Here is a 12,681-nt window from a genome sequence, read left to right as displayed (position 1 = left end):
AACACCTGCCCCACTGGACTGGTCTCTAGTTAAGGCAGCTTAAAGGGTAACCCATACGTTTCTCCTTTAAACTTGTTACCCTGCTTTTAAATGTAAATGATTACTAGTTGGAAAATATTTGAAATCTTGACTTCCACCCTTGAGCAAGATCAGTATGTTTGGCAACCCTGAAGCAGTATTGCAGTGTAATCCAACACCAGGAGCTCTTGTGCCTCTCTTTGTGATACTTTTCAGATGATGATCAGACACGGCCTGATGAAACCCTTAGACCTGCGAATGTGTCAATGGAGTCTGGTGGCTCTGCATGTTGCGAATTAAAGGCAGTTCTTGGTTAAAGACAATCTTGGTACTCTTCCAAAAAGAATGAACTGTCTAGGAATACGATCCACGTGTTTACGATAACAATCTGAATCTGTCTGTGGTAATATTAAGCACATTTGTGGACTCACTTTGTTTACAAATGCCCAGTTGGATTATGTCGCAGCTCTGTCTCGCAGTCGCAGGTAGTTTGCTCAGTAGTGGAACTATTGCAAAGACCTGTGTCTCTATCAGTCATTTACACCCACAACATGAGATAAGGTCCAGGTTAAGAAAGCACAGTTATCCTTTAATGAAACCTGTGCCATGTGTTGGTTTTTATGTTTATAGAACAGCAGTTTAAACACATGTAGTAAAACATCAGCTCTTGCATACAGACAGAGACTTTCTCCTTCAGAAACATTATTAATATTTGGTCACAGTAGATGCCACTATGTTTTCTCAAATGGAAAGCTGTGAGACTCACACAGCCCATACAGATCTCCTACGATTAGACAACTTGCACTGACCATTATGTGCTTGAATCCATAATAAAAGCAAGCTATCCAGCAATGAGTAAACAGGAGGTGATCGAAAAATGTACAGTGTAGCATCAATATTGAGGTGTCTAGTTCCAGTAACTGGTGTCTTAGAAAGATAAATTAACTTGATACTTAAGTAGTTAAACTCATTGATATTAAAAAAAATAATTATGATTTCATATGCATGTACATATATATATATATATATATACATAGGAGTAACATTTAAAAGAAGATAATAAAGTACACTTTTTATATGAGTAGATAAATGAAACACAATTTGTTTATGCCAGCAAAGCATTCAATTGCTGAAAGACTGCCTTTTCAACGATCTAAAGGACAGCAGGTAGTAGGCTTAATGTGATTAAGTCTTCTGTCATGGCTGCATAATCTCGGCAATGAAAATGTGCCAAATTAACCACAGGTCTTATGTAGAGGCACAAGAGACATAACCATTTTGCCTGAGATGGAGGTACTATATGTCTGATTTAGTTCTGGAATTTTCTTAGATCATTTATTTCAAGTGTCCCCCACAATCCGCCTTATTGTACTTAAATGAGCAGTAGCTCAGTCCATAGCTGCTTGGCTTGGGAATGCATGGTGGCCGGTTCAAGTCCAGCATGGACGGAAGTTGGAGAGGTGCCAGTTCACCGAACCCCCCAATTGCTCCCCGGGCGCCTTCATGGCTTCCCACTGTTCCGTGTGTGGTCACTGTGTGGATTGTGTTCCGTGTGTTTCGTGTGTGCTCCGTTCACACGGATGGGTTAAATACAAATTTCCCCATGTTTGCATGTTGCATGCTGTGTGTGGGACCATAAAGAGGAAACTGGTACTTCACCACTTCCTTATTTCTATCTTTATGATATAGGTTTTATCCAGATTATGTATATTATATATTTTTGAAAGAAAAGAGAGTCATTATTGTCATTGTACAAGATTATACAACAGAATTCTGAGTGCTGCTTAGTGCAAAATTTAAAAAAAAGAAGAAAACTAACAACATACTTCAACACAGACACAAACAATGAATATAACAATAAATAATACAAAAAAGAGTATTGCACTTGAGATTAATTTGTATAGAAAGCATGTAAACTGTCAATATTGTGGTTCAGTGATCTGATGGCCCATGGATAAAAAATATTTTTGATTCTGTTTGTCCTTGATTTAATGCTCCTGTACCTCCTTCCAGAGCTCGGGAGAGTGAATGGTTGAATGCTGTCTGTGGTGATTTTCCTGGCCCTGCTGGGGCACAGGGAGATGCAGATGTCTTTCAGGGAGGGCAGAAAGCAGCAGATATTTTTTATATATACTCAGCAGTGCTTTCCATAAGTGCCAGCTGTCAGCTAAATGACGGACTACTCATTACTGTTTCCTCAAATAGGTCCAGGGCCATTCACCCAACTGCTGGAGGTCATAGGCCTTAAATTGAGAAATTACTCTCTTCCTGATTCCCTGTGTTAGTTTGAAAAAATTTTAATATAAAGTTTGGAATGAGCTCACCTTTGGCCTGTTGCTCCGTATCCTTGTGGAAAGCTCTGATATCATGTAGTTTCAATTTTAAATCCATAATATTTGACATGATTGAGGCTTGTCACAAAAAAACTAATTAGTACTTTATAAATCCATGTTTAATTTTGGTTTAGATACATTTGTGGAGATTCATTTTCAAATAGATGGTAAAAAGCCTTCAGGGCTGAACAGTGTGTGTCATTCTGAATGGTTGGTTTATGAATTTAGTGCAGTAGCACCTGTAATATATTTATTGCATGTGGGAGACGGAAGCCTTAATCGTATAATCAAGTTAATTCCGCGTGAGGGATTTAGGCTACTGGCATACATAACACACCTGGTTGTTGTCTGAAATAACCAATCGTATTTAACACTGATGTGCTCATTGTGGTGACATTCCCCACACTAGCAAAGTTGATACAGAGTGATGGTATCCACTTGGACAGGCTGCTCAAGTAAAGGCCTCTGTGTGAGAAACACTGAGGTATTGTAAAGACTCAAGCTTTCAAAGGATGAGAAACATGTAATCAAGCCAACACGGATGAGTTAAAAATAACCTGATTGAGTAGCATAAATATGAATTATCTGTAATGTCAATGTGATGCTGAGGAGATGACTAGTTTGCATAGAGGAGTGATATCTACATGCACACACATTATTTTGTTCTTCAGTCACACACATAAGCTATGCAGCCTTTGAGCAGGACTCAGATGTGATATGAAGTCGCTTCTTTGAAACATTTCCTAATTCATTTTACGTAGCTGTTAATACACATTCCTGGACTCAAGAAATTGAACTTGGTGTTTTCACCTTTGAAGGTCTCGTTCACTGGGAGAGATCTTGAAGTCAAAATGGAGATTTGGAGGTGGTTTAGTCTCAGTTTAAGAAGTAAGGTGCCAATATTCCATTGGCCTTTGGGCCAGTACCTCAAGACTTCTCACAGGTGATCTTTAAAACAGCAGGATCTGAGGGAAGGCCCGTCAGTGTGGATTCAGAGTGGAGATGAGAAATATCTTGACATGGTAAAAGTCCTCTCCATGGCCCAGCACTGTTTAGTGTGAGTGCCCAAGTGCAGTGTGATAGAGAAACAAACCTTTCTAGTGCCGGCATAGCGGTTTGCCTCCAACAAGATCAGGACAAGCCAGTAGCCCACATCAGTGGAGTGGAGAACACTTTCATTGTAAATATACGAACAACTGTAAAATTTAACACAGTAATGCAAACCTGAGAATGCAGTTGTGCAACATGAATATGGTGAGCATTGCAGATGGACTAATTGCTGACTGAAGATCCCTCTCTGATTTTAAGGAAATTCTCAGATCAACCCTATCCAGAAACTGCAGTAGTTTTTAATTTCAGATAAAGTTCACAGTTTTCTCTAACTTTTTTTTTTCTAAGACAAGTAAAGCAAACATGTTTTGACAGTTATGTGAAGGTTTATATAAAAAAAATATTGAAAGGGATGAAAAGGAGATATTTGTTAAGATTCAATTATGGAGCAATATTAATATTGATTTAAAAATTTGTAATTTTGTTTTATATATATTTAAACTAATTATCATGAAATATAGAAACTCAAAAATTTGATAGCATGTTTCATTTATGTTGAATATTATGTGTCTGCCAGGGTCATTATTCACCAATAAGCCATTCTCTAAAAATCTGTGTTCTAATCTCTTGCATTGTGGTATCAGCAGTTTTCAGACTGTCAAGAAATGCCCCTGTTAATCCAAAGCATGTGCTGTGACTTTGAACTCAGTACACTTTTGATGTGTAAGATTATTTTTTTTCACAGCCCTTTCACTCTTATTTTGTTGTCATTCCTTACCCTTTTTTTCCAAGGAGCACATGTGCTCCTGTTGAAACATTTAAGGTTGTCATAAAGAATTTGTGAGACTTAATGAAAATCTATCAAATATAAATGCAATGTCAAATTGGTTTTACCTTGTAATTACGATCCAATTTATTTAATTATGTATGACTATGTCTCATTAATGTTTTTCAGCAGCATCATTGCTACAGAGCCCCTAGGCTCTGTCTTAAAGCCATGCCAACAAAAGCTTTGTCTTCAGGATTAAGAGGGCAATCGTCCATAGTTCGATATAGACATAGACTCCCCTATGGGGTAAAGTTGCCATAAACTTATATAAACTGCTGGTAAATTTATAAGTTTTATTTTATATATATATATATATATATTATAAATCTATCAACGTGGAACCACTGGTACTTTTATTCTGAAGCATTTAAGTGTTGCTGTTAACATTATTTCTGCATCAACCAGCAGGAGTGTCTCATGCCACTATGTTATCTCATGGTTGCGCTCATGTTCAGTGTTTCGCTTTTCGTCACAATTAAGTTGACGCGTATCCCTTGTTACCAGAATTATGGGGCAGACCTGCTTTCTTGGGGGATTCCCCTTTACACACGGTGGAGGATGCTCACAGGTGTAGTGGGGCAGGTTGAAAACCATTTGGTGCCTCAGCAGCAGAACTGTTTGTGTCAGGAGAGATAATGCAGTTTCCTTTTTTTCCCCTTGCACCATCAGAGCATGCCACTGGGGGTAGAAGTATTTGTGCATGAGTGGCCTCATGCCCTACTGTATGCATTTCCTTCACTTGCCCTGATTTATCTGACACTGCTCCAAGTTTGGATGAACAATTTGTCCCTGACTCCAATAGCTCTTTACTGGCTGTTCATGTACTAGATGGTGGATGAACCTCCCTGCAGTTGCCCATGGCTCCTCCTGCTGCACAGGGATCTTCTCTCTGAGGCGCACAGAAAGATATTGTGCCTCCACTCACAGTGACTTGGTCTGTCTTGGTCTGTGAGTCTCTTAGTTTAAAAACTTCTTTGCTCTTGTGGGGGGCTATTAATACTATTCAGATTATCAGGGAACCATCCACTATGTCTCTTTGTGAGTGTAAGTGGAGAGCATTTTAAGAATGGTGTGCGAGGGAAATTCCGACGGAAATTCCCTTTCAATTTCTCAGTTACTCCAATGTTCCTTTCTGTAGGACTTGATCAACGGGAGTAAGGCATTTTCGACAGATAATTGGGTCATGTGTGTATCTAGGGTATCTGCTCTGCAGCTGGCTGGTAGTTGCCCCTCACATTTGCTCATGGCTGCCAGCCACTGAGGGCTCAAAGGTAAAAGTGCATTTGTGAATATTTAGGGGCATTTCCCACGAGACACATCACTCATACTACTCCAAGAACAGGGGTTACCGAAGTAACCTCAAGTTGACCCATTTTTCCATAGGGTAAAAAACTAAACAAGTTTGTGTGTGATGGCTAGGGAAGTGTTTTAGATGTTCAGACAGCAGCGGAAGGGCAGTTTGTCAAAGATTTTCTTAGTAAGTGATAAACAGTTATTAAAAACTTGATCAGTCCATTACGGGGAACAAAGCTTGGCTATAATACCTCATGAGTAGGAGGGGAAGTGATAAAGAAAGGACATTGAGTGCAGAGCATGATGGCAACAAAACAGTTTTTCCTCTTAATGCTTCCATGAATTATAGACCTCTGTCATTAGGTCATGGCTCATTGTTCACTTTTTCCCTTTTGTCTGTGTTGAAGACCAGGACAGAAAGGGAAAGGAGAACATGTCTAGTATTTGCTTCCTTTAAGTTAATTGTTTGTATACTTTTGCTTTGCTATATACTGTACAAATGGCTGATTTGAGTGGCTCGGCTTCACTCTTGAGTCGGCCACAGGGATTCTTTTACTCTGGCTGAAAAGAATGGCTAATTTTACCCTAGGCTCACGGTTGTACAATCTTAACTTTTGCAAATCACACAATTGATAAAGGTCCATTTGCTTGTGTTACTGAATGTATAACCTGTAGTAGTCAGAAAGCAGCTGATGCTTTGGAGGGTCAGAATGCTTGAGATGATTACCTGAAATTTGTTCCGTTAGGCTGTATAAAAAGCTGTGCTAGATTCTAAAACCAGATCTCGATTACATTTTTGGATTTGAATAGCTATTCTGGGCTCTACGTATATTATGATTTGATTCACATAATTTTTTTTCTTTTTTGAAAAAATTATCAACAGCTGCCTCATGGTTTTTTTTCTGTTTGTGTTTTTTTTTCCCCCAGGCCCACATTGTTTATTGCTACAATAGAAGACTAATCAAATGTGAGACAACAATGTGGCTTTAGGCTGGGTTTGGAATCTATAAATATCTCTGAAGTCAAACTGACCCCTACAGGCACCAAATATGGTCCTTTATGTAGTAAAGTATGCAGTTTGAACATTGATTTCTCCTATACTCCCTCTATTTACATAACTTACCTTAAAAATCTTTGCCCAACTTTTCAATGACTACATCAGAGATAAACCTGCAAAATATTATTTTGGCCTCAAGGTTAGAAAATGTGGACTAAATCTTTGTGGTCCGATCTGGAGGAAATAATTTCTGGCAATGAACCGTGAAAGAAACAGGATTAGCAGCAGATGGAGTCCACAGAAGCTGGTGGGAACAGGAATATATGAATCTGAACTTGGAGGATAGGATTTCACTAACCCTCTAGTAATTCTGTCCTAAAATGAGGATATTCATCAGGGCATGGTCTTAGGATTTTTACTCTCTTTTAGTGTATTCCTTAATGCTGACAGTTTAGTGTTGAACTTATTTGCCTCAGACAGTTAACTCATTTATATAGTTTTTCAACTTTAAGAAGAATCCTCAATATTCTTGATGATAATACAGTATGTTACTGTCTCTCCCTGTTTGCCTACAGCATTATCATCGTCAAATTAGTTAATAGGCTTGAAAGACTATTCTGGAAAGCTATTTTATGCTCACTGTTTACAATGAACTGTCTCCCCCCCAGGGTTCCAGGTTGGTGTGGTGATAGAGCAAGCTAACTACGGGGTGGAGGACCGCCTGGGGCATCCTGTCCCTGGTTCTCAAGGTAACTAGAAACTTTTCATGTTTAACGCTGTTAGATTGATGACAAAATGCAGCCTAGAAGAGCAAATTCTTATTACTGACTGAATTGCAGAGAATATTGAAATGTGAAAAAGCAACCCAATGGGAAATGCATGAAACTACCAAGAAGCTTATCCAACTCTTGTCTGTACTCTCTGCTTTGGGCTCTGATTGCGCATCAGCTAATTGTGCTTTGTTCACATAGACACTAAAGTGATTCAGTAGTTCAGTTTATGTCCTGTTTGGCCAGATCACCATCCTCAGTTTCTCATCCAGAGAAGTCCCTCAAATAGCTTCACACCCAGTCAGTGAATCAACTGAGCTGACAGTGCTGCAAATGAGCTATGTGAAGTAATTTTGTAAGACTTAGAACCAACAATCTATTTATATTTATTAGATAACGGTTTACTCTAGATAATATTGTTTGTTTAATGATGCAGATATAACTTAGCTCTTCTTATTTTCTATATTGATTTGTGGGATCCTGTGTTATTTTACTGTATGGGTTATAAAACAAAGTAATATTTGGATGGCTGCTTCTGGACGACACATGATCTCCGTGGATCTAAAGGCTTGCACCCTGACATAAAGTATGCTAAACTTTGATTTCAAATCTCATCCAGCATATTGCTTTAATTCTGACAGTCTTCCTCAGCTTGACCCTGCTGTAGAACTACCGCCCACAATAATGGGCAGCAATCAGTATTCTGTGCCCGGCCCAGAAACCAGTCTTGCTATAATTACTAATGAACTTCTGCTACTGATTCTAGGGCTGATTCAATTTCAATTTAGCTTGAAACTGTTAACTTTGTTCTGTTTGGCTGTTTGGAGCCTGTAATTATAGAAGTCTTTGTGTTTTCTGAGGTTACCCTGCTGTTATCTGAAGAGATAACTCAAACATAACATACTACGTTACCTTCTCATTCTCTGGTTTCAAAAACCATTTAAGTTTGATACTCATCAGTTGCTCATCGGTGCAGTCTTATATGGATGTGTTGTTTCTGAGTCACCATACCACCACCAGCAATTTTGTGAAAGAGCATGTCCATTATGCCCTGGTGTCGGCATTTCCAGTCATTGCAGAGACTGGGAAGGGAATGTTCTTGTTGCACTGCACCCACTGCCTCGCGCCTGCTATTGTAAAATACAAGGAAGGGCTTGGTCCTAAGCAAAATATCCCGCTGTATGCCAGAGAAAAAGTCCAGCCGGGTGCAGCTGGCTGATAAGATCGACGTGCGGGGGGCCGTGATAAGGATCGGTGAGTCTTGTAGGTTGGCGGGGGCAGTAGCAGGGTGACCCTATAGGCACATTACTTTGTCACACCATGCCAGTGCAGGGTTCTCTAATTCTCCCTGTGCTTGTGTAACTCAATTACATGTTTTTGTGTCTTTGTGCATGTCTGTCTCTTTTTATGCAATCTCTGAATCATATTCCTGAGCGTAAGTGGGCCTTCATACTAAAGACACAGTTACAACACGGCACAGGGGTAGCCCATTACATACAATTGAGATTGTGGCTGCATTCTCCTGAAAAGATGCATTAGAGAAGTTTGTACTCACCATACTAAACATCAAGGCACAGTTCAACTACAGTCACCTTTGACTCAAATATATGCTAAGCTCTAAATGACATAGCATTCAATCTAACAGAAGGTCTGTGGAAAATGTGGCAGTAATTAGTCTTCAGGAGACAATCTAATGTGTATTTTTGTGTTTCAATTTGTAGATGAATTATTCGATTGAGGACTGTGTAGTTGAATGACTTAAATAATGTATTGCATGGGATAGCTTTGCAAATTAATTTGATCATTAGCATATGTATTTTGTCTTTTTGCACACATTATCCAATGTAATGTGTGTTGGCATGGACACTACCTTGTACAGGCTGTGCAGTTTTTAATAAGAAATCCTCCACTCTTTTTGTGTGGCTCCTCTTCCCCCTCTGCCAATGTCATTCATTTTCACCCAATTTTAGCTCCCGTAGTTATGAAGTGTAAGTGTTATGCATAGAGGCGAGAGGTACTGATTAGTTTTCAGTACTTTTTAGGTTCATTCTGTGAAAGTGCAGCATGTTACCTGAACTCAACATAACTCATGATATGATGTACAACAGTAGCACAGTGTGTGGCTGCTAATGTACCAAGCTGTAGTGTTACAAAACACACAGACACAGAAGCAAGTTTTGTCCTGCCCTCGCCTGGATGTGGTTTCATGCAAATCCATCTTGTAAACAAAGACGCCAGACATTACTGTCCATCTCTAATTTGTTACTTCCTTAAGTTTTTTTGTGGCATGATTGGAATTGCCATGACAAAGCTTCTCCACCAATGTTTTGGCTTGTGCCTTTATCCCTCAAGAACTTGATGGCATAATTGCAGGGCATTATGGGTTGTCACCAGTTCCCCCAAAATCCCCGGTGAAATGCTGATTATACATGATTGACAAATTGATTACCAACTGCAACTAAAGCCATTAGCCCAATTAAGGTCTTTTTTTCTACTCACAGTTTGACTCTAAACAGTCAGCTTCGATGTTTGTCTCTTTGCAGTGCATGATGCACAAAAAGACAAAATAACCTGCTGAAGCATATTTTTTCTTTTAGCCTAATAGACAGATTGTGGCATTTTTAAGGGCCTGCTCGTTTTTGACCCAGATGCCCCTCTCTGTCAATATCAGAATTCAGATACACTCACAAACACATTGACAGTGTACCTTCCTTGGCAGCTCGCTGCTCCTCTGGGACAACTGAGGGGAGGAAAGAGGGTCAAGCTTGATACTGGGTAACACATATCTGATGACTCTGTTGTTTTGTGTGCGGGAGTGTTAAGAGATAGTCTCAGGTGTTCTGAGTCATGCAGCTATCTAAGAAGGGCGCTACATTTTCATAGTTGGTGTTTATCTGTGGTCTTCAGTGAATTACTGACCTCTGTTAACTTTAATGTACTTTGTACCCACAGTTATATCTGCCTTATGCATTTTCCCAATAAACAGTTGAAGAGTTCACTCTATGTCCAAAGGATTTCACCAGTTAAGAAAATCATATGTACTCTCACACAGTTCCTCATTGAAATCCATGCACTATTGAACATTTCACATTGCATGCATAGCCAATGTCTGCATCACAAGACCAATAAAGAGACATCTGCAGCCATTGTCTCTAACTGACACTGCTGTGGACCACCAAGCTTCTCAGCCTCCGCTTCAGGGGATTCTGGAGCCGAAAAGACCCTCCCTCCTAAAGATTTGTCTAGCACAGATGCTTTGTAATTATGTCACACTCCTTCCCAAATCCCTCATTTAACCACCATTTATCCATTATTGCCTTTAGCTGACCATTTAAAGTTTCTTCCTTGATTTAGACACTATATTATTTACGATATACTTCAACCATTTATTATTTGCACTATTTACCAGAAATTTCTACTGAACTATTTATCTATTACTTTGATACTTTAACTTAACCAGTCAACTACTTTCAGCCAACTATTTAAATTATTTTTTATCTATTATCACTTTTAAACAACTTTCAGAGAATTTACTTTGTTACAAATAGTTGAATTCTGGTATTTTTAGTGTTAAACATAGAATGATGTGTTGGAGTAGGACCAAGGTTGGTTAATCAGATTTGAGGGGTTACCCGTACCTCCTGAGTTGCCCCTTTGGTTCTGCACCACCACCGTACCAATAGGTTTTGATACCAGATTAAATATTAACTGGCTGCACAGTAACAGTTCCAAATCCTTCTCAGTTTATAAACCCCATCCTTGAAGAGTGGATGCATGATTTTGCAACCACAGAAATACAGGAAATGAAAACAGTAAATGACCTGTGTTTTTCCCCTTCTAGGCCTTTTCTCATCATTATGTAATAGAGGAAGCTTACAAAAATGAGATTAATGCATTAATGACAAATACACAGCATTTTCCACACGTAACTCTTCTGCACAATATCCCTAGAAAACATCTTGTGACCCCCGCTAGGGTGTGTGACCCTCTGGTGTTGAGCCACTGTTTTGATAGGCTGTGACAGAGCTGAAATATTTTTCCACAGTTCACACTGACATTTTGTCTGTTGTATTTACAGTGACTAAGGAAGGGGCTTTGCACACTGTTTGGCAGCATGGAGAAGGAAGACCTGAAGGTCCTCAACAAGGGCGAGGAGGAGGAGATGGTACTGTCATTTTACATCCGTCCAATGCAGGAGGTCTTGCTCTCACACTCATCAAACTGCACCATGTTTTCTTGTTACACATTTTAGGAGCTGCAAGGCTACCGTTTCTGTCGCTGGCGGCTGGTCCTAGTGGGCCTCGGGGTGTTTTGCACAGGGGGCTTGCTCCTCCTGCTTCTCTACTGGATGCCAGAGTGGTGCGTCAAATCCACCTGCACCCGTACCACAGCCCGTGATGCTGAAGTGGTGTTGCTGCGCTCCGTGGTAGGTAACACGTACACACATGCAATAATTAACAGAATGAATCTGTAGATACCTGCTAATCGATTTATCTTTTAGTAATTTTCCAGTAATAAATATCAAATATGAGCTATGATGATGATCAAATGTCAAATTTTATGAATGACAGTAAATTGAAGATCATTAGATTTTTTTTTTGGGTTGAACAACAAATACAAACTAAAAACATTACTGTTCACAATTTGTGAACAACAATTACTAAAGATAATAATTGTAAGATAACTAAAACTATTTTATATTAGTGCAGCACTAAGGTGTGAAATTATTATATTTGGAATTTGTTTCAAAATTAGAGGGTGCTACATCTTATGTTGAGCCTCTGAAAGCCAAGAAAAATAACTGGATGGTAAAGTAAACACAGTTGAAGAATTAAGATTTATCGTCCACTGTAGTTTGTGGACCAAAGAATAAAGGGTTAAGCTGTTGCCCATGTCAGAGGATACAGGACACAGGATGGTGAATTATATGTTACATTGTATTATATAACTTAATTTACTACCCTAACCCTTTTTTCTAGATTGTAGTTTACAAAAAACAACACTCATGATTCATTTTTTAAATTATCCAGTTAACTGCAGGGATGTCATGTCCAAATGCTGTCAGGCGTAACTTGGTAGTTAGATATATGCAGAAGATAAAACCCTCAAGCTCATATGCCCTTAAAGCTGTCTGTGAATACAACTGATGTATTGTTGCAGCACAGTAATCATAAGTAGTAAATAAGTTATGTGTAAATGAATCTGTGTATCTCATTCTAGTTATTGATTACATTTAAATTGTCATTGTGAGTGATGGGTGACAGACGTATGAATTTGAATGTGGATTATATTCGGGCCATGTGAAACTATATATTACATCTTGTCTGTTAATAAACAAGACGTTTTTTTTGCAAATTTTGTTTCTAAGTTTTCATTCATATTATGTTTTTG

The 12,681-nt window shown here is 39.0% G+C and overlaps 1 protein-coding gene across 2 annotated transcripts in view; it reads left to right on the top strand.

The window, feature by feature from the left end:
* atp13a3 (ATPase 13A3) overlaps window positions 1–12,681 on the top strand; it is a 34,402-nt gene that overhangs the window by 1,783 nt on the left and 19,938 nt on the right. For both annotated transcript variants that reach the window (XM_069521895.1, XM_020080930.2), the window contains exons 2-4: window positions 7,189–7,269; window positions 11,369–11,455; window positions 11,543–11,716. In XM_069521895.1, coding sequence (XP_069377996.1) covers window positions 11,405–11,455; window positions 11,543–11,716 — 225 coding nt within the window. In that variant the 5' untranslated portion in view covers window positions 7,189–7,269; window positions 11,369–11,404. The remainder of the gene's footprint in view (window positions 1–7,188; window positions 7,270–11,368; window positions 11,456–11,542; window positions 11,717–12,681) is intronic.

This window comes from Paralichthys olivaceus, chromosome 3 (genome assembly GCF_024713975.1).
Source record: "Paralichthys olivaceus isolate ysfri-2021 chromosome 3, ASM2471397v2, whole genome shotgun sequence".
Classification (NCBI taxonomy): Eukaryota; Metazoa; Chordata; class Actinopteri; order Pleuronectiformes; family Paralichthyidae; genus Paralichthys; species Paralichthys olivaceus.
Note: the sequence above shows the minus strand (reverse complement) of the source record. Positions and strands in the feature narration are given on the sequence as shown.